The sequence below is a fragment of the Corvus moneduloides genome, chromosome 1 (assembly GCF_009650955.1).
Source record: "Corvus moneduloides isolate bCorMon1 chromosome 1, bCorMon1.pri, whole genome shotgun sequence".
NCBI lineage: Eukaryota > Metazoa > Chordata > Aves > Passeriformes > Corvidae > Corvus > Corvus moneduloides.
The window spans coordinates 111,958,670-111,975,867 of NC_045476.1; the positions used below are offsets into that span (position 1 = coordinate 111,958,670).

General features: G+C 45.1%; 1 protein-coding gene across 18 annotated transcripts in view; it reads left to right on the top strand.

Annotated features, from left to right (window-relative positions):
• Positions 1–1,658: 1,658 nt before the first annotated feature.
• The window catches only part of EPB41L3 (erythrocyte membrane protein band 4.1 like 3), a 143,279-nt gene continuing 127,739 nt past the window's right edge, over positions 1,659–17,198 (top strand). For 17 of the 18 annotated variants that reach the window (XM_032122528.1, XM_032122545.1, XM_032122573.1 and 14 more), the window contains exon 1: positions 8,417–8,483. In XM_032122528.1, the coding sequence (XP_031978419.1) occupies positions 8,432–8,483 (52 nt within the window). In that variant the 5' untranslated portion in view covers positions 8,417–8,431. Of the gene's footprint in view, positions 1,878–8,416; positions 8,484–17,198 lie in introns of those variants that run through there. The other variant, XM_032122447.1, reaches the window with a different exon arrangement.

Here is a 17,198-nt window from a genome sequence, read left to right on the forward strand (position 1 = left end):
TCAATTTGCAAAGCTGTAAAAGTCAATAGCTGTACATAGATCCACAGCTAAAAAAATTAAATAAATAAAAATGCAGGCGCCCAGGAAATTTGCTTGCCACACAACTCCCTTCAATAGCAGGATGTTCTCACTGAGCCGACCTAAGCATAACTTATCGCAGAAAATTATCTCATGTGCTGAACAAAAATTTCCCCATTGGAACTTCAACCTTTGCCACTGGCAGCTGGCACACCGTGCCCCGCCTCCCAAGGAGCTCTCCCCCACGGGTATCCTTTGAACTCTTAAGACTACGTGTGATGGATCTCAGCAATTATTTGCACTGTGGGCAAACTTCAGGCAGAGGTGCCAGCAGGGGCTGCTGGCCGCACGCCAAGGGACGCCGCAGCCCTTCCTACCGCCGCCTGCACCGTGGCCTTTGGGATACAGCCCTCCCTGCCCTGTCGCTTGCCTCCGGGAAGGGAGACGGCCTTCCCTGCTGACGAACAGAGGGATTTGCTGGGCACTGCGTAGCCAGCAGGCTTTCTAAATGCAGCAATTCTGGCTGCCTCCCACGGGGGATAAGTCAGCCTCGGCGTGACTTACAGACCTTGGCAGGGCCAGGTATAATCTTGGTGTTAATGACTTAGGCATGACACCCAAAGCGCCTGGTCTGGGAACACTCTTCCCTTTGTCCTCCCTACCATTTTGCCCAAGACAAGTCAGCTGTGAGTGGTTCTGGTTCTTCCCCGCTGTGCTTTGGTCCAGGAAATTCTCACTTTTGTATGGCCATTCCCATTATCCCCATATGTGTTTGAAAATTTCCCATCCTGAGACAGCTGTGTTCCCAGGAACTGCGACCTCACTTCCCCAGAATTTCGGAGTGGTTGCTCCCTAATCTAAGAGGGAATTTCCACTATCTGGAAACTGCTTTTTCAAACCCCCACCAGTGCAGCTGGATTCTTGTTTCTGTCCCACGCCTCCCAAATGCTGTCCTTCTACGTGTCTAGAGTGCACTTGTGAAGGGGGCTACCAATAATTTAGATAGAAAAACAAAACACAAAAAAGCCTTGAAATTGCTGCGGGCTGTTGAGGGAAGCAGCAATGAAAGAATGAGGTGCTCAGGTTTTTTGCAGTCAGCATTGCTCAGGAAGTGCTCGGGAAGCCCAACCGGCCCTATCCTCTGGCTGTTGCACAGAAGTTTGTGGTTTCCCTGGATCTGTCACGGAGTACTCACCCTGTGACATCCTGCCTGAGCTGCCGCTGCCTGCTCGGGGCATTAGTGACCATGTTTAGATGGTTCGGACCGTGTAGCAGTGCCTCCACCAAAGCCTCTCAGCGCCTGCTGAGGCAACAGGCTCCTCATAAGCCTAACAACACGAAACAATGACATAAAGTAACCTCACAGACTCGCTTTTAGTATTTTCCTTTTTCCCCCAGAAAATAAAAAAAAACCAGCCAAAAAAACCCCCCACAAACCAAGGGCCGTGGCGGGGTGGCAAGAGGAGCTGATGCCTCGCACAGCTCCTCACCTGCCCCGGCCGCCAGCTCCGCGGGCAAGAGGGTCCCGGAGCTCGCTGCCCACCGCCGCCCCCGCGGGCGCTCCGGGCGGGCGGGCGGGCGGAGGCGGGGCGGCGGCGGCTCCAATGGGGAGGAGGGGGGCGGGCCGAGCCGTGCGGTGCCGAGCCGTGCCGAGCCGTGCCGAGCTGTGCCGTGCGGTGCCGAGCCGTGCCGTGCCGGCTGCCGGACTCTGACGGGCGCTGCAGGTGGGAGCCCGGCTCCGCGACGGCACGTAACTTCGCCGGGCCGGGGCTGTCCGCGCCAGCCTTCTTTGTGGAGAGAGGCAGGAGCCGCGTCCCTCCCGCGGCGGCGGCAGAGAGCACCTCCCGGGACAGGCTCAGGTGAGGAGCCCCCGCTCCCCTCGCTTCCCCGGCCGCCCTTGCTGCCGCCCTGGCCTGGCTGCGTTCAGCGGGGCCCGCGGGTCGCGATGCGCAGCGGGACCGCCGAGCTGTCCTTGGCTTGAGGTCAGCGGGGAGGGCCGAGGGGCGTGCGCTGCCCCCGCGGGGCGCGCTGCCGCTGCGCATCGCTCCGCGCCGCTGCGCGGGGAGGGAGGGCTGGGGCGGCAGGGCTGCGGCGCGGGGGCGTCTCTTCGCCTCTTTCCATTCCCCTCTCCGCGTTTTTCCTTTTGGCTGTACGGGCTGTCCCGTGACCCCACTCGTCCCCGCCGTGGGTCGTTTCGGGGGTCCCCGGGCAGGGTTTGCCCCCGCTCCGGTGTCGGGCGGACTTGCTGCCCGCGGTGCGGCGCGGGATGCGCGGCGCCAGGCGGTGCGGTGCGGGAGTGCCGCAGGCGGGGTACGGCTCTTGCCGGACCCTGTCCCTCAGCTGCCCTTCCCGCCTTTCTGCCCTCCGCGGAACGCAGCATCTCCCGCGGAAGATCCGCCTGGGCGCTGGGACGCGGCGGCGCCCGCAAAGTTACGGGCGGTGCGCGGCGGGGGTGGGTTGCGGGGGCGCGGAGGGGCCGTGCTGCGCAAGCCGGAGCGCGGCCAGCGGAGCATCCGCTGGTAAGCCCAGCCGCTGCTGATGGGGCGCTGAAGCTCCTTTTTGGGGCTTGGGGCCAGTCCTGATGAAGCCGCAAGGTTTTGCGGGCGGCGGGGTCGGTGTGGCTTTAGCGTTAAAAATGTTTGATAGTGGAGATTAATGAGGTGTTCCCCACCTCCCCTCCCCCTTTTCTCTACCTTTTCGGATGTTTAAAAAAAAAACCCGAACTGCTCAGCTGGCGACATTTACATTTCTGTAGTAACAGCAATTCATTAGAAAAGTGATAGTAGCAGGAAAATTAAAAGTAGTAGTAATGGAGCCCTGGGGGTGGTTGCAGATAGCGCCGAGGGACTGTAGCCCCCCCGCTCCCTGGCAGTGGACAGCGCCATGGGGGAGCCGGGGGCGTTCGGGAGCCTGTGGGAATGCGGGGGGCTGGGAGCGCAGGGTGCAATGCAGAACTGGAAGCGCCGAAACTCTGCATTTTGTGCATAGTTCAGTGCTGGGTGGCCATTTTTCTAATTTTTTTCTTGTCAGGCTGTTGGACCCCCAAAATGCTCATTTGGGACTTGAGAAAACATCCTGTCAGGCTCCCCAGCCCTTTTGCTAGGGCTGTTTCGATGCCAAATACTTGCATTTTTGTATTCCAAACGGGTGATCCTTCGTCAAGCTTTAAACCACGTTAAGATGCAGCTAACCATTTGTGAGGAGGATCTTTTTCCCCCTTCTCTCTGGAGTTTGCATGTTTGTTCCTCTGTTATTTCCAGGGAAGGATTTAGTCCCTAGTATGATGGCTGAAATGGTGGCACGCAATTCAGTGTGCTGCCAGATGCTTACCTTCTTTCAGAGTTTGGGATAGGCTCAGGCAGTATTAAAAGCTTGCTAAGAGGATACTGTTATATGGTTTCCTCCATTTTTGGGATCTGTTAGAAGCAGTCTAAAAATACTGGATCATCATCCCTCACACTTGCAACTACAACATTTTCGAAGAACTGTTCTTAGATATGCACTTTTATTTCCCCCTCCCTTTTCTAACCTTGCAAATTATCAGTCCTGGTACTTAATAGAGAGCTACTCTTGTATCCTTGTTCTTGTAACTTGAAGGCATCACTATTGATTCTGAATTGACCAGTTTTTAACATCAAATCTTCATTATTATGCAGGGTTGAGTATTTTAACTTGCTGAAGAGATACTCCCTAATGTTCCTAGAAGCACCCAATGTTTGCCAAGTCCACAAACGTGTGCAGTTCGCACAAATTTGTCCAGAAAATGGCCTTTTCTTTGGCTTCTTTTTCAATTGGGAAACAAATTATCACTACCTCAGTACTACTCCTGTCCTTCCTGCAGCAGCATTTATTTCAGCATATGAAGTTTCTTGAAGTCCCTTGCTCAAATATTGGTTGCACATTACTGCCCAGAACTAGCTTAGGAAGGCACTTTACTATCTCATGCAACCTTATCTGCCATTCCACAACTTCATAACAAACCCATTGGAACATGAAATGACCTTGGAAAGGTATCTTTCAATCTGACACGAAGCATTCTCTTAACGGGGAACAGCACTGCTCCACGAAGAGCTGATGTTTTCAAATTGATGCTTCTAAACTGATTTTATTTATTTTTTTTAAGAGGGAAGGGAGATGGGTGGAATACTGAATTGGAAAGGAAAATATTTTTTTAAAAACAAACCCACTCAGCTGAAGTTGAAGCACCACTCAGATGAAGAAGGAGGTGTATTAAGAATGTATGTGCAATGGTGACACTTAAGTCTTGGGTGAAAACAAGTCTTTAATTTTAATCAAAGGAAAACAGCATTTCCTCTGCCAGTTCTGATTTGCTCATTCATAAGATCTTCAAAAGCCCAAATTATTAGTAGGGCTAACTGAAATCTGGTTGGGTGTGTTAAATGGAGAAAAGAAGTGGTGAAGTCTGAAGGAAGCTTTACATTTAGTTGCATTGTTCTTGACATCATAATGTGATGCTTCTATATGGAAAATATTCCAGGACCCTTTCAGTCCCCAAAATGCTGCTCCTCTGGAAAGGCTGCAAGAGCACTTGAGAATCAGCAGCAGTCAAAGGGGAGTCTTGCAGCTGTTGAGGGAATTAATGGAGGGGGTGCCTGGCCAGTAAGCTAAATGGGATTTTGGCCCGGATGCTGGACTTGACACATCAGGCCTTGCAAAAGGGTGGTGAGTGATTCTGTGCCCATGGTGTCCTTACCTCTCAGGAAGATGGTGCCTCCTGTAGAGCAGTGCTAGGGAGCTCAGGATATGAGTGCCACCTGCTGGGTGATGAGCCACTTTATATCAATTATACATCATTTATACATATGCATGTTGCATTTGTGTTTACATACATATGCAATGTTTATGTATGTGTTTATTTGCATACAGGTGTACAACTTTTCCACAGACGTGTTCTCAGGTGAACCTGGGAAACCTTGCTAAGACCTGAAGTTTCTCACCTTCTGAGGACTTAGCATAGCTTGTGTTTGGTGACACTCAAATAGCACTTGGGCTTTGTATTTCAGGGGTAAAGGGGAAATTTTGATGCTGCTGACATTTAATGCTGCCTTTGCTTTACTGAAGGCAAGTGGGAATTTTCAGCTGTGTAGCTCATGGCTCGTGGTGTGGTAAACTTTCACAAGCACCTCAATGGTAAGATAGCAGACTGGTGAGGTAGACCTGAAACGGAGGCCCAACAAACCAAATTCAACTTTGTCATGTATCACTTAAATGTAAAATCTTCATGGCACTGCTGATTTAATCTTTTTTTCATCTTAACCCATGTATGTCCGAAAGTTTTATGAGCATCCCATCAGGATATGAAATATTACTTCTCATTTAAATTAACTGAAGATCTATAAAACTTGCAGAACATTGCTGGACTTGGGTTTTTTTCCATTTTAAAGAATATGTTTCTCATATCCACTGTCGAACGTTTGCATAGAAGAGTAAAATTTAAAAGCTTGATTCTGACCTAGAATTGCTACTGGAGGTGACACAATAAATCCAAATCTGGCATTATTCCCAGCAATGGCTTTCCAATTTCCACCAGTGTCCATCTTTCCTAGCCTGCTGGGGCATTGGCTGGAATGCTGTTTGAACACCAGTTTGATTCAGCTGGATACAGAGTGATATCAGTTGCAGCACCAAGGCTTGTAGTTATTCTGCATAGTACTGTCAGAATTAGGGAAATATGCGTACCCCTGGTTTTTGGGGCTTTGTTGGACAGCTAACCTCATTAAGGCTTTACTGCTTACTTATTTTGTGGTGTGCCAGATGAGTCTTTTACCCTGTCTGTGGGTTAGGAATGAGTCCAAGCTGAACTATAAAAGTTTTCAGGAAACTGTCAAATGCTTTCAGCTGGAAAACCTATATTGATGTACTCTTGTGATAAATGGATAAAATGCTTCACATGGTTTTGAAAGTATATTCCACCACTTGAGATCTGTACTCTCAAGAGTGCATAACAGTCAGGAATGACTTGATGGAGCAAAAAGAAAGTAGTGTAATTGCGGAGTTCATCTTAAAGTGTGATTCTAGCAAAAAAAAAGACTCCTGCCATATCAAGAGGGATTACAAGACAGGCTTTTGAGGAAGGGGACTCAATAATAATGCATAACTCAAGTTCACTGTCCCCTAAAACATTCACAGTTAATTTGATGCTTGACAAATTGTGATTTCAGTGTCTGGTGAAGAAGCAATTGACCCTAAAATTGCTGCCTGAAGCCGAACCAACGTTTTCAGTTTCATAACCAGTGTCATGCAAAAATAGTATGTGAAGAGGAACAGGGGAAATGCAGAATGTCCCTGTGGTTTTGCTCTTATGTATCTCTTCTCACCCTGACCCAAGAAATTGGCATGTAGTGTAGGCAGTGGATGCTGCTGCAATGCTCAAGGCAATTTACATCTCATTGGTTCATCCATCCCATTACGGCATATCGTGATATTTTCTTTTCCCCCACAAACCTTCTGAGCTGATGATGGAAAGCTGCCCCTTATAACGTGTCAAACTTCAACAACCACCTCTTGTTTTCACTCAGAAATGTATCTGCAGTATTGTCAATGGACATGCTGCTCTCCTGTCCCCTCCCCATTCTAAATAAACCAGTTCAGCAGCTCTCCTGCGTGAATTCTGCCAGTTCTGAGTCATCCATACATTTTTGTTTTGTTCCTTCCTTGTGTTTTTGCATGCCACGTTTCCCGCCATTCCCGCCTACTCAACATCTGCTTTCATGTGACCTCTCATATCCTGATAACATTAATGTTAAGCTTGCTCCATGCCACCATCAAAATCTCACTTTCAGTAATATGAAGTCCCGTGTTCAGTCAGGTGACTCATTGGCCTTTGCAGTCCTTGGGAGTACCTTGAAGTCATATCTGCTCCAGTAAAAATGTTCTCCCAGGAATCTCAGCTTCCCTGGCAGAGGTAAAAGACAGGTAATATCTTGAGGGCAATCTGTAACTACAGTCACACTGACAGTAATGGTGCATGGTTGCAGCTCTGGGGAAGGACTGGGGTCCACAAGACTGACAAGAGAAATCAGAAATGAAGGCAAATCTTTTGCAATCTCTTTTCCCTTTCCTCTCCAATATTCTTCACATGAAGGTACTGGAAAGGCTCCTACTGTAAAAACACTCCTACAAAAACAGCAACCAAAAAAAAAAAGTTGTTTTCTAGCAAAGTGGTAAATATGTGAGCAGTCATCTTCCTTTTTCTGCAGCCTTTCGTGCTGTCTTATTAATGGGCCGTGAAGGCTGAGGAGGAGCTAACTCATAAGCCATTATCCATGGGGTGGGGGGGAGCTGCAAATTAGTTGCTTGTGACAGTTTAGTTTTCTTTTTTGACTCTAACAGATAAATTTGCCTTCATATGGCATGATTTCTGCAGGGATCAAGTAGGAACCACACCAGGGGCTGTGCTGGTGGCTCACTGCTCTCCTGAGTTGCCTTGAGATTTCTGGAGGCGAAAATGCTGCTCTGGCCTCAGGCCCCTTTGCTGTGACCCAGCAGAAGAGCACTGAGTTGTGAGGATGACTGTTCCTGAGAACAGTTGGTTTGGAGAATTTGGATGGTCGAAACACGTGAACTGAGAAGATATATCCCAATCTGTTGGAAGCGACTTTGCAATGGCCTCTGGCCTTTTGGCATCTTGTCAGCCTTGGCCTGGTGATCAATCTGATGGTCACGGAGCTGCTGGGAGATGATGACAGCATTTCCTTCACTGCCTCCTTTCCTTTTGTCGCAGGCTTCAGCACTCTCCTCGCCTTCTTGTCTGTGCTCAGGACCTTGTGCACTTCCTGAACTTGCACATGCAATTGATTTCTCTAGTCAAAAGAAGAGCATGCCTTTGTCTGCCCTTACATACACACATGCAGTTTGTTTAGGTTAACCCACAGCAATTGGCATTTTGTACCGATCTCTTTGAAGCATTTCCTCTCCAAAGGAATAATAATGAAAAAACCCCAACCAAACAGAAGAGCAAAAAAAAAAAAACAAACCCAAACGCTAAATTGGTCGACTGTTTTGGAACAGTTGCCAAAAGAAATCAATGCTGAGCCTGGGAAAGCTGTAAAATTCTTTCTTGGGTTTTTATTAGTAGGAGAGAAGTGACACACACTGGGTTTGGTCACTCAGACACTGTTCAAAGTCCAAATTGAAAAAAACAATTATTTCAGCTTGGGTGTTCTTGACGGCTTGCAGATGTGTAACAGAGTGTAGATGTTCAGCTGTGGGGCAAGCTGCAGGCCCCCTTAATTGCAAAGAATAAATTACCAATCCCCCATCCTTGACTGAGGATTCTGAAGCTGAGCAGTTGCTGTGGTGGCTTTGCCTTACTTCCTTGCCAAATGTTACCTCTCCTCTTCAAGGATTTTAAAATGTCAGCAGAATAAGAGAAAATAATATACCTTTTCCTATGTGTGATATTGCACACCTGTTACTGCCTGATGGGGGAGGTGCAGTAGAAGGTTTGTTTTTTCTTAAATATACATTTTCCCCCCTCACAAAATGTTCCTTATGAGGTCAGTCTTGACAGATCTTTATTAGACTGTAATTATTATTCTTTTATTAACATTGATATTGTGGGGGGTTTTATTTCTTTTTACAGTAAATTGGAGGGTGGGGGGGTGGTTTCTGTTAAGTCCATTTAATGAGTTACCTGAAACTTTTGGGGTTTTTTGCTTTTACAGAAAGCAGTGGTGTTGTGTTTTGAATCTCAAGAGGTTTTTTTTTTTTCTTCTTTTTCCCTTCATTCTCCTACTGATGGCTATGACTGTGCTGAAACCATGGACTTCGCAAACGATGAACGGCTGCCTCCTGGAATATGGATAATCTTGGTGAGTCTGCAAAATGAGTTTCACTTACTTGGGAGTAAGTGAAAGCTTACTTGGGAGAAAGAAGATGAATGTTATGTATTGGAAGTTGTGCTTGATGAAAGCTAAGGCCATGTTTGCAGTGTTGGTTTTGTCAAAGCAACAGGCAAAGCTTACTGAATTTCAACTTATTTTTGATGGAGTGTTTTTTTTTTTTTTTTTTTTTTCTTATTCTGTTTTATCACTGGCAAAGGTGAAGGAATTAACATGCACAGGATTAATTTGAAATAGTGTCATGTTATGAGATTGAGTGTTATTGCCTTTGTAATAATTTTAAAATTACTTTTCTGTAAGACATACTGTGAAGCAACAGCTTAGAACATTTTAATTTTTCTTTTCTGGCTTATTCAGTTGTTTCTGCAAATAGTTCAGACAGAAGATGATTAATTCATTGGATGGCTTTTTTAGAAAAGCACTGTGTCATTCTCCTTACTGCTCCTAATACTGATGTTGCCTGTGGTGTGAACTTTTAAGAGATGATGTGTTGATGGTGTGTTTGCATTAAATATTGTGAACGAATTTTCCATGAAAAGGTCTTCCATCCCAAGTAGTCTCTAGTGAGGTTTCTTTTTTTAAAAATAAAAAAGCACAAAGCTTTGTCATGGTCATACTCTTTCCTTGTGTGCAGGCACCTAACCTGCAGAATATTCATCTGGTGTATCTGCTGTTGCTCCCCGAGGAGGAGGTTTTGGCGTTTTGGGCTTTATTGTCAATAAAGGTGACTGGACAGCTGCACGGAAAACATTTGCTTTGAATTTATCAACTTGGAGATCTGCTCCAGGAGCATGGTTGGAGGTGGTAGTATTTACCCAGTGTTGTCTGGAGGAGTACAAAAGCTGCCTCTGAGCACTGATGGGAGGTGGTTGGCAGCTTAGCAGCCTGGGATTTATCTCTGAGCTATTTAGACCTAGCAGGAGTGACTCGTTACTACTAATAGGTTTAATTAGGGAAAACAACTTGCTTCACCTCTCACTTGTGTGGTGACAACCTCGTTTATGCACAGCCTTAAGTTTCGAGAGACAAGACAAATGTGATTTGGGAGTGGGGTTGGCTGTCTGTCCTCTCCTAGAATGATGCGAGCGTTCCTGGTGTGGTGATGGCCCTATCCTCGGTAAGGTGTGGGAGTGAGCGTAGGGCTGGCTCTGGCTACTTGCTGACAGATTGTGGCTGGGTTTAGCTGTACACACCCCTTCAGGGGGGAGGGGGAAGGTTGACACTGGCTCTCTTTCCCTCTCCTCCTCTTTTTCCAGTCTCTTGAGTGTGCACAGTTTGTGTCACCTGCGTTCTTGCGCTAGTGTAAAGAGCCGGAGACCGAAAGATGGACCTCAAACTTAGGAGTTTCTTATCAGGGACAGATTTAGAGAAAATTTGAGATAAAACCTGGTATTTTGCTTTCGAGCATTTCTGAAGTATTGTTGCTTAATCCTTTTTATTGATCCATAGCTTATGCCGGAAAGCTGTTGCTCAGGGCAATTTCCAGAGTCCTGGAGGATAATGGCATTAATCACATATCATATGACCTTTCAGGCAGCATGAACATGTGTTGCACTGCTGCATTTACCTCCTCTCTTAGTTCTGGTTATGTCTCTTACTCCTCAGCTGCATGGCTTAGGAGAGCAGTTACGAAGCCTTCTGCATGACTGGTACTGGGTGATTTGGTAACTGAGTAGCAGTAAGGTCTGTAAGGTGACTGCTGCTGTGGATTGTTGTCCTTTGATGTGCTAAGGAACCTTGAGGAGCCTGAAAAAGTAATAGCTTCTGGGCCCAGGAAGCAATGCATATTTACTGTGATGGACACACGGCTCAAAACTCTTTGAGTCTGAAAACTAGCAGAGTGCATTCCTCATAGCTTTGCTCCAGCATGTATCTTGCTTTTTTGGCCTATTTTGTAATCTACATGAATAATTGGCTCTCATGTTGCACCTATATAAAGAGATGCTTCTTCGATATCTGGAAATGCAGTAATGAGTGCTGAAGTGCTGCCATCACCATGGCACATCAGGGAAAGTTTGATGTGATCACATGGGTGAGCATTTCCACCCAAGTTTTATTCTTGGATTTGTTTTTCACTTTCACTCTGATTTGGTTATATTTGAATTTTTGGCAAATGCTGTTAGCAAAGTTAAAATCTGAAACAGCAATCTAAATCACAGAGCAAAGTGTACTTTGCATAAACAGATAAATAGCAGAGCTGAAAGTATAAGGAGTGATTTCTTTTCACTAAAAGAGTGACATCATTCCAAGCTCATCTCAGTGGTGGAAGGCCAAGAGACAGTGGATACCAGTTGAAATGAGAGAAGTTCACACTGGTTACAAGGGTAAAATGTTTTCTGTCTGTGGACAGACAGCTGCATAGGGGCACAGGTTGCCTGGGGAGGCTGTGCAGTCTCCATCCTTGGGAGATTTCAGGACCTGACTGAACAAAGCCCTGAGCTGGATCTCACCGCTGGCCCTACTCGGAGCAGAAGCCTGGACCAGAGACCTTGTGGGGTCCCTCCTAGCTGAATTATCTTGTGATCCATTAAAAACCACTTGAATTTAGAGGGATTTTTATGCTGGGAAAAAGAGTAAAGCTGGAATCATTAAGTGTCATGGTCATGGAGGGTGTTGTGGTAACAGCAAGCTGGTGGTGGCTGCTGTAAGATGAAAAGGGATGTAGCATCTGGGCAGGCTCATTCTGGAGGGCTGTCTGGGGCTGTCTATGAGCGTTCATTGCTTTTGGTTTTTAATTGAGCAAAGCAATTAAAACCTGGCACTTGCTGCTTCTGAAGAAGCTGTATGCGGTTTGTTTTATGCCAATGGTAGCTGTATAACTAGTCTCTAAAATTTTGGAAATAATCAGTTGACTTTTGTTTATATTGGTTAACACACCACTTACCTTGTGTGAGGAGACTTCAGGAGAAGTAAATTCTTCATGCAGAATATTTCCAGTCTTTCAGGGGTTTTTTGTTTAGTGGGTTTTGGTTTTTTTTTTTTTTAGTGATTGATATGTGGCTATTTGCAGTCTTTCAAAAATTGTGTGGGAGTGCAAATAGGAGGTGGATGAAAATCTGTGGGATGATCGGACTGCACGTGAGCCAGCTCCCCAAGGTGATGTAGGTGCTCATGGGTGGTTATGTGAACCTAAACAGTGCTTCTGTAGAGGGAGAGAAGAAAGAAGCAGTTAAGGTACTGACACAACCTTGCAGGATGAAAGAGGTGAATCTGTAAAGAGGAGTGTGGATAGGTCAGAGGACCAAAGCACTGCTAATGGTTTACACAACCCTCCAAGTGTGTTTGTCTCTGTGCTTTCAGGAAGATGGCTTGCAACATTGGAGTTAGTCTGGCAAACACTTGAAAGTAAACAGAAAATGTACAAATTGCGCTGTAAGTGGGATATGCTTTGTGAATGTGCAATTGAATGAACTTAAGTGTTTACCCAATCTCAGTTCTTCTGTTATATTTCTGGTTTTGGTTTTTTGCTTGATTTTTGTTTCTCCTGGAAGGGCATTAGTTTAACTTGCAGATTGACTTTTCTCCTTTGTGTTTGGAGGCAACACAGGTGAATATGGAAAGCAACAGTTAGTAGCTCCAAATGGGATTTAAAAAGTTTTTGCTTATTTTTGCACTTTTTTAACCACTATTCCATCTGCTTCCACCCACATACTTAGTGGGCTGTCATTCTTGTCAGTCGTGCCCCAGCTGCGATGGCATGTGGTTTAGTGGGTGAGCTCCCAGCAAGGCCAGAGTTTTGTCCCTTCCATGTTCTGGGGCTGAAAGCCATCAGGATTATTGCTGTGAGAAACTGGAAGCTTTATATTTTAGGCTTAACTTTACCTTGTTTGTAGGCATGCTGCTCCATGTGTCTGCACAGTGTCTGTTTTCAGAGTTACATTTGTGTAACTGTAGTGGCCTTGTGTCCACTTTCCCTCCAGCATCAGATACCACACTGGGTAATTTGCCTTTTCTTTTAATTTCTTTTATACTTATGCAAAACCTTTGTATTTGTTCGTCTCTGTTTTTTTCACGTAGCTGGTTATTTTCAGCTGTTGCATGGATAATAGTGCTGATGAACAACTATTTATTCTGACACATAAAAGCATAGCCGTAAAGAAAATGAAGCAGGGAAAATTACAGTGGCAAAGGTTCCTAAATTATAGTTGTATAGGAAGACTGTGATAAGGAAGTAGTTAAACATTACTATTTAGTCAAACCTACAACTGTAGCTGGTATTTCAATTGTCTCCTCCTTTTGCTGACACTTAATTTGTGTGGTTGGTGAGATACACTTCCTGCTAATAAAGTCCCTGTTTTATTGAACCAGAAGCTCGTGGAAGTACATGGGTGTGTTCTCCCAGATGGTTTTAGATCAAGTGTCAAACAATTGCTAATTATTTTCAGATTTCGTTGTAAAGGAAATGTTAGGTGCTTGCTATTAGGTGCTTACCCACTGTCAAAAAAAACCCAAAAAAAACCCAAAACCAAGACACCAATCAATCTTCCCATCTGGGAGCAGATACATGTCCAGTTTAGATATACTGGAAGGCAAACATAATGTAATAGGACTGAACCAGGATATTCACAGACTGAAGTATTAATGTTTGAGCTGGCTGTGTGCTTGCTACAGCTGCAAAGCCCATTGCTTTTATGGCTGCAGTATGTTTGCTCACAAGCCCCAGCTCTGACAAACAGATGTGATCATCGTCCTGTGCGTGCTCTTTGTGGGGTCGAGCGGTCACTTGTCAGCGTGATGGTGAGCACAGCCACGATCTCCTAGCAGCAGGTCTCACGTTTGAAGAGCTTTGCTTGGTTTGAGAGCATCCCAACAGTAATCTGCAAGACCCCAAAGACCAGCTTTCATCCATGAGGATGTGGGACAAAGAAAATGTGCTATGTAGGCCTTTCTCAGAAATAAGGAATGAGTAGGGCCCTTTAGGGAAAAAGAAAACTTCCACTGATCATCACAGACACTGTATTTTCCCTTCTGGAAATAGCCATTAGGATCTGTGTTGGTGGTAGGTAATAACTTCCCTTTGTCTCTCCTCCCAGCCAGTTCATAAAATGCCCTAAGGTAAGCTGGGTTGCTGTGGTTAATTTTGTTTGAGCAGGATGGACAACTGTTTGTGAGCAAAAGGTAGTTTTCAGTGGTAAAGATAACTGCCTTTGTGCTTATCTTAACCTTGATGAAGCTATTACCGTGGGTTTGTTAGAAAAAGAGTGAGGTGAAGGCAGTGGCCTGGACTGAGCAAAGGTTAAAGCAATCAGTGATAGCCTGGCTGTCAGCAGAATTGCATTGCTGGGGAGTGGGTCTGAGGCTTTGCACAACTTTATTGTCTGCTTGGCTTCCAGCTGTTCCTGCAAGCATGTCCTTTCACAAGCTAAGGAAGGGCCAAGGGTTGTCTGCCTGCAATTTCTGCCTGCCCTTTGCATTGGGAGACCAGTCCAGAGTGGGGCCAAAATACTGCAGAACTGGCAGTTGTTTGTGGTGGAGCCTGCGATAAATGGAGTTATCCGGGATCCGTGAGGCTGCTCAGTTTGGATCTTGGCAACTTGGTTCTATATTTTTCTTTTCCTTTCTCACCAGAATAGTTGTACCGAGGTTTGGTGTTGTTGCATTCCTATTTTTAACACCAAAGCTCACTTATCTCTAGTTGAGTGTGTGGTATGTTTCATTTGAGAGAGGCGGCATTTTAGCAAACGTCACAAATGAGCCTTCTTGCTAGAGCTGATTCGAGCCAACTGAAAAAGGATTCTTCCTATTTAATTTTAATTTATGTGTGCAAAATTTTCATATAGTCGGAATCAGTACAGTTTATTGTCAAAATGAAGAGATGTCAGACCTGGCCATAGTTCTCTCAACCCAGCGTTATGTTTGTCATATGGTATTACAAAAGTCCACGTGTGCCTAATTTATTTCAAGTATTGTGGGTGTTGTACACCAAACTAATATATCTGTAGAGGAATAAAAATTCCTTTGCAGTTGCCTGGTATTAAAGACTGTCCCTTTATGCAGAGATATAATTGATGGACAGTATATATTTTTGCATTAAGGACAGTCTTTGCAGCTGTTTGAGTCCTGTCATGTTTATGCATTACCAGATATTGCAATAGGCTGTAGGAGTTTGCTGCAAGGAGAGCTTTCATTTTTCAGTCTTGGGAAGTGGGCTCCATCTAGTGTTTAATTTAAAGATTAGTCTCCAGTTCCTTTTCTTAAACGCCCTTGCAGTGTGGATAAAGGACACAGAAGAGGAGTTGTGATAGGCACTGCTTTCTCTTGTGATTATCTAGAGTGAGACTTTTTCCACTACAGTCAGTATGGGAGTGGCAACATGAAACACTGCATCTGTTTTACACGTGCACATGAAGCTAAAATAATTATTTTATAAAATAGCGCATGGATAAAAAGAAATTAAACCAGCATGGCAATGATGTGATCCTGGAATATTTTGTGGTTAGTTCCTATATATACTCTCACAATGTTTGATGTGGCATGTTGGAAACCAGCCTGTTCATCTATAAAATCAAAATTAGAAAACTAATTGTGGAGTTCTTTTAAGAAGTAATGAATTTTGAGATGTGTATTGGATATTAATATCCAGTCAAAGGACTATGTTCCAATATGTAATGCTTCTCTAAAGAAGCGTGTTATATTTCAATGTTTATTTTTATTGTTTTCTCAATATTTCAGTTTTTGTAATATTTAACCCTCTGTCAGATGCTACTTTATTTTTTTTATTAAAAGGGATATCACATTCTGAACTATTTTTAACTTGAATAGAAAAGTATTTGATAGTTACTCTATCATGTCTCCAGTGCCCTGATAATAATTGCTCTGAAACAGAGACAAGAAGCACCAATAAGAATTTTTTGGGTTTTTTTTTGAAACTGGAGCAGTTTGAGAAAGTTTTTTAAATACTTAAGACTGAACACAGATTTACTTTCTACACTCCAGGAACTCAGAATATTTAGTCAAGCGGGCACAACAGCAAACCTGCAGAGAGGAAAACCTGAGCTGTCTGAGGACTGTTTAGTTATTACTACAGTGGGGTTTTGTCTGGCTGTGATTTTTCCCTTTCCTTAAAGGGACATTTGAGGCCACTTGAACAGGCTTTTACCCTGAGCAGTGTGGCACTTTGCAGCACTTTGAGACTGATGAGGAAAGAGGCAGGTGGGGTGGGCATCATGGCTGGGCTGAGTGTGACTGCATGCCTGAGCCACCAGCCCCTCCCTCCCTGCCTGCATGGGGGTGTTGCAGACCTTTGCCATTACTCAAAGACACAGTGGGGTTGCGAGTGTTGCCCTCACGTTGCTTACACTGAGGGCTGCAGAGCTGCCTGCCCTTGCAAGGTGGAGGAGGTCTCCCACACAAATCCCCAGACAGCTCTCGGCTTATTTTCTGCCAGTTGCCTGAGAAGTGTGGAGCAGAGGCTGGGATCCACGCCTGAGTCATTGGCAAAGAGCCTGTTGTTGTTTCATCTGTAAAATACTTGGGGTCTGGGCTTTCCAGTTGACACTTGTGAGCTGAGTGCAGACAAAGTTAATGGGAAACATCTGGTGCCAGGAGGGAGGGGCGAGATGGTGCCTTGGCCATGTGAAAATGGGGAGCTGTGGCGATGGGGTGCCGGGCTGGCCATGTGTCTGCAGTGTTGGGGAAAGGACCAGGAGCAATGGCTGAAGAGGACAGCCATTGAAATGGGATATGGGTGGTGAAACCCCCCTGAGCATGGGGCACCACTGCCAAGCCCTGGAGCCTCTCAGTGCTGGGTTGTGCTGATTTCACTTGGCTAAGGAAGGCAGCCAGCAGTTGTGGGGAGGGGTTGCTTAAGTGCGTATGCATACACACACTTTCTTGACAGCTCATAACTTCTTGTTGTTGCTTTTGTTGCCTTTTTTTTCCTTTAGATTTTGAGATGCTGATGTACTTGGCAACCTTAAACTTCCCATATAGGTGTAAACTTGGTCTCTCAACCCCACAAGGGATGATGGCATTGGGGTAGACATCTGGATTTCTTTTACTATTAAATGCTGTTTTCTGTAGGAAAAGAAAAAAACAAACCAACATTTCTTTATCTGTTGAATTTAAAAAAAAATTAAAATACCACATTGTTAAATCCACTTTCCTTTTCCATGTTACTTAATTTCACACTTCTAGAGTGGACAATGAAAGCAAACATGTTTGTATCACTTGAGGCGTCTGGGTCTTACGGTGATCCAGTAGATCACTACATATTTTGTGTGTTTTGTGTTTAGTAGTTACCTATGTAGAAGCTGTGGTTACACTTCAATTTCTAAACAAAAGTTGGAAATATCTCTGTTTCCCTTAAATCGTTTT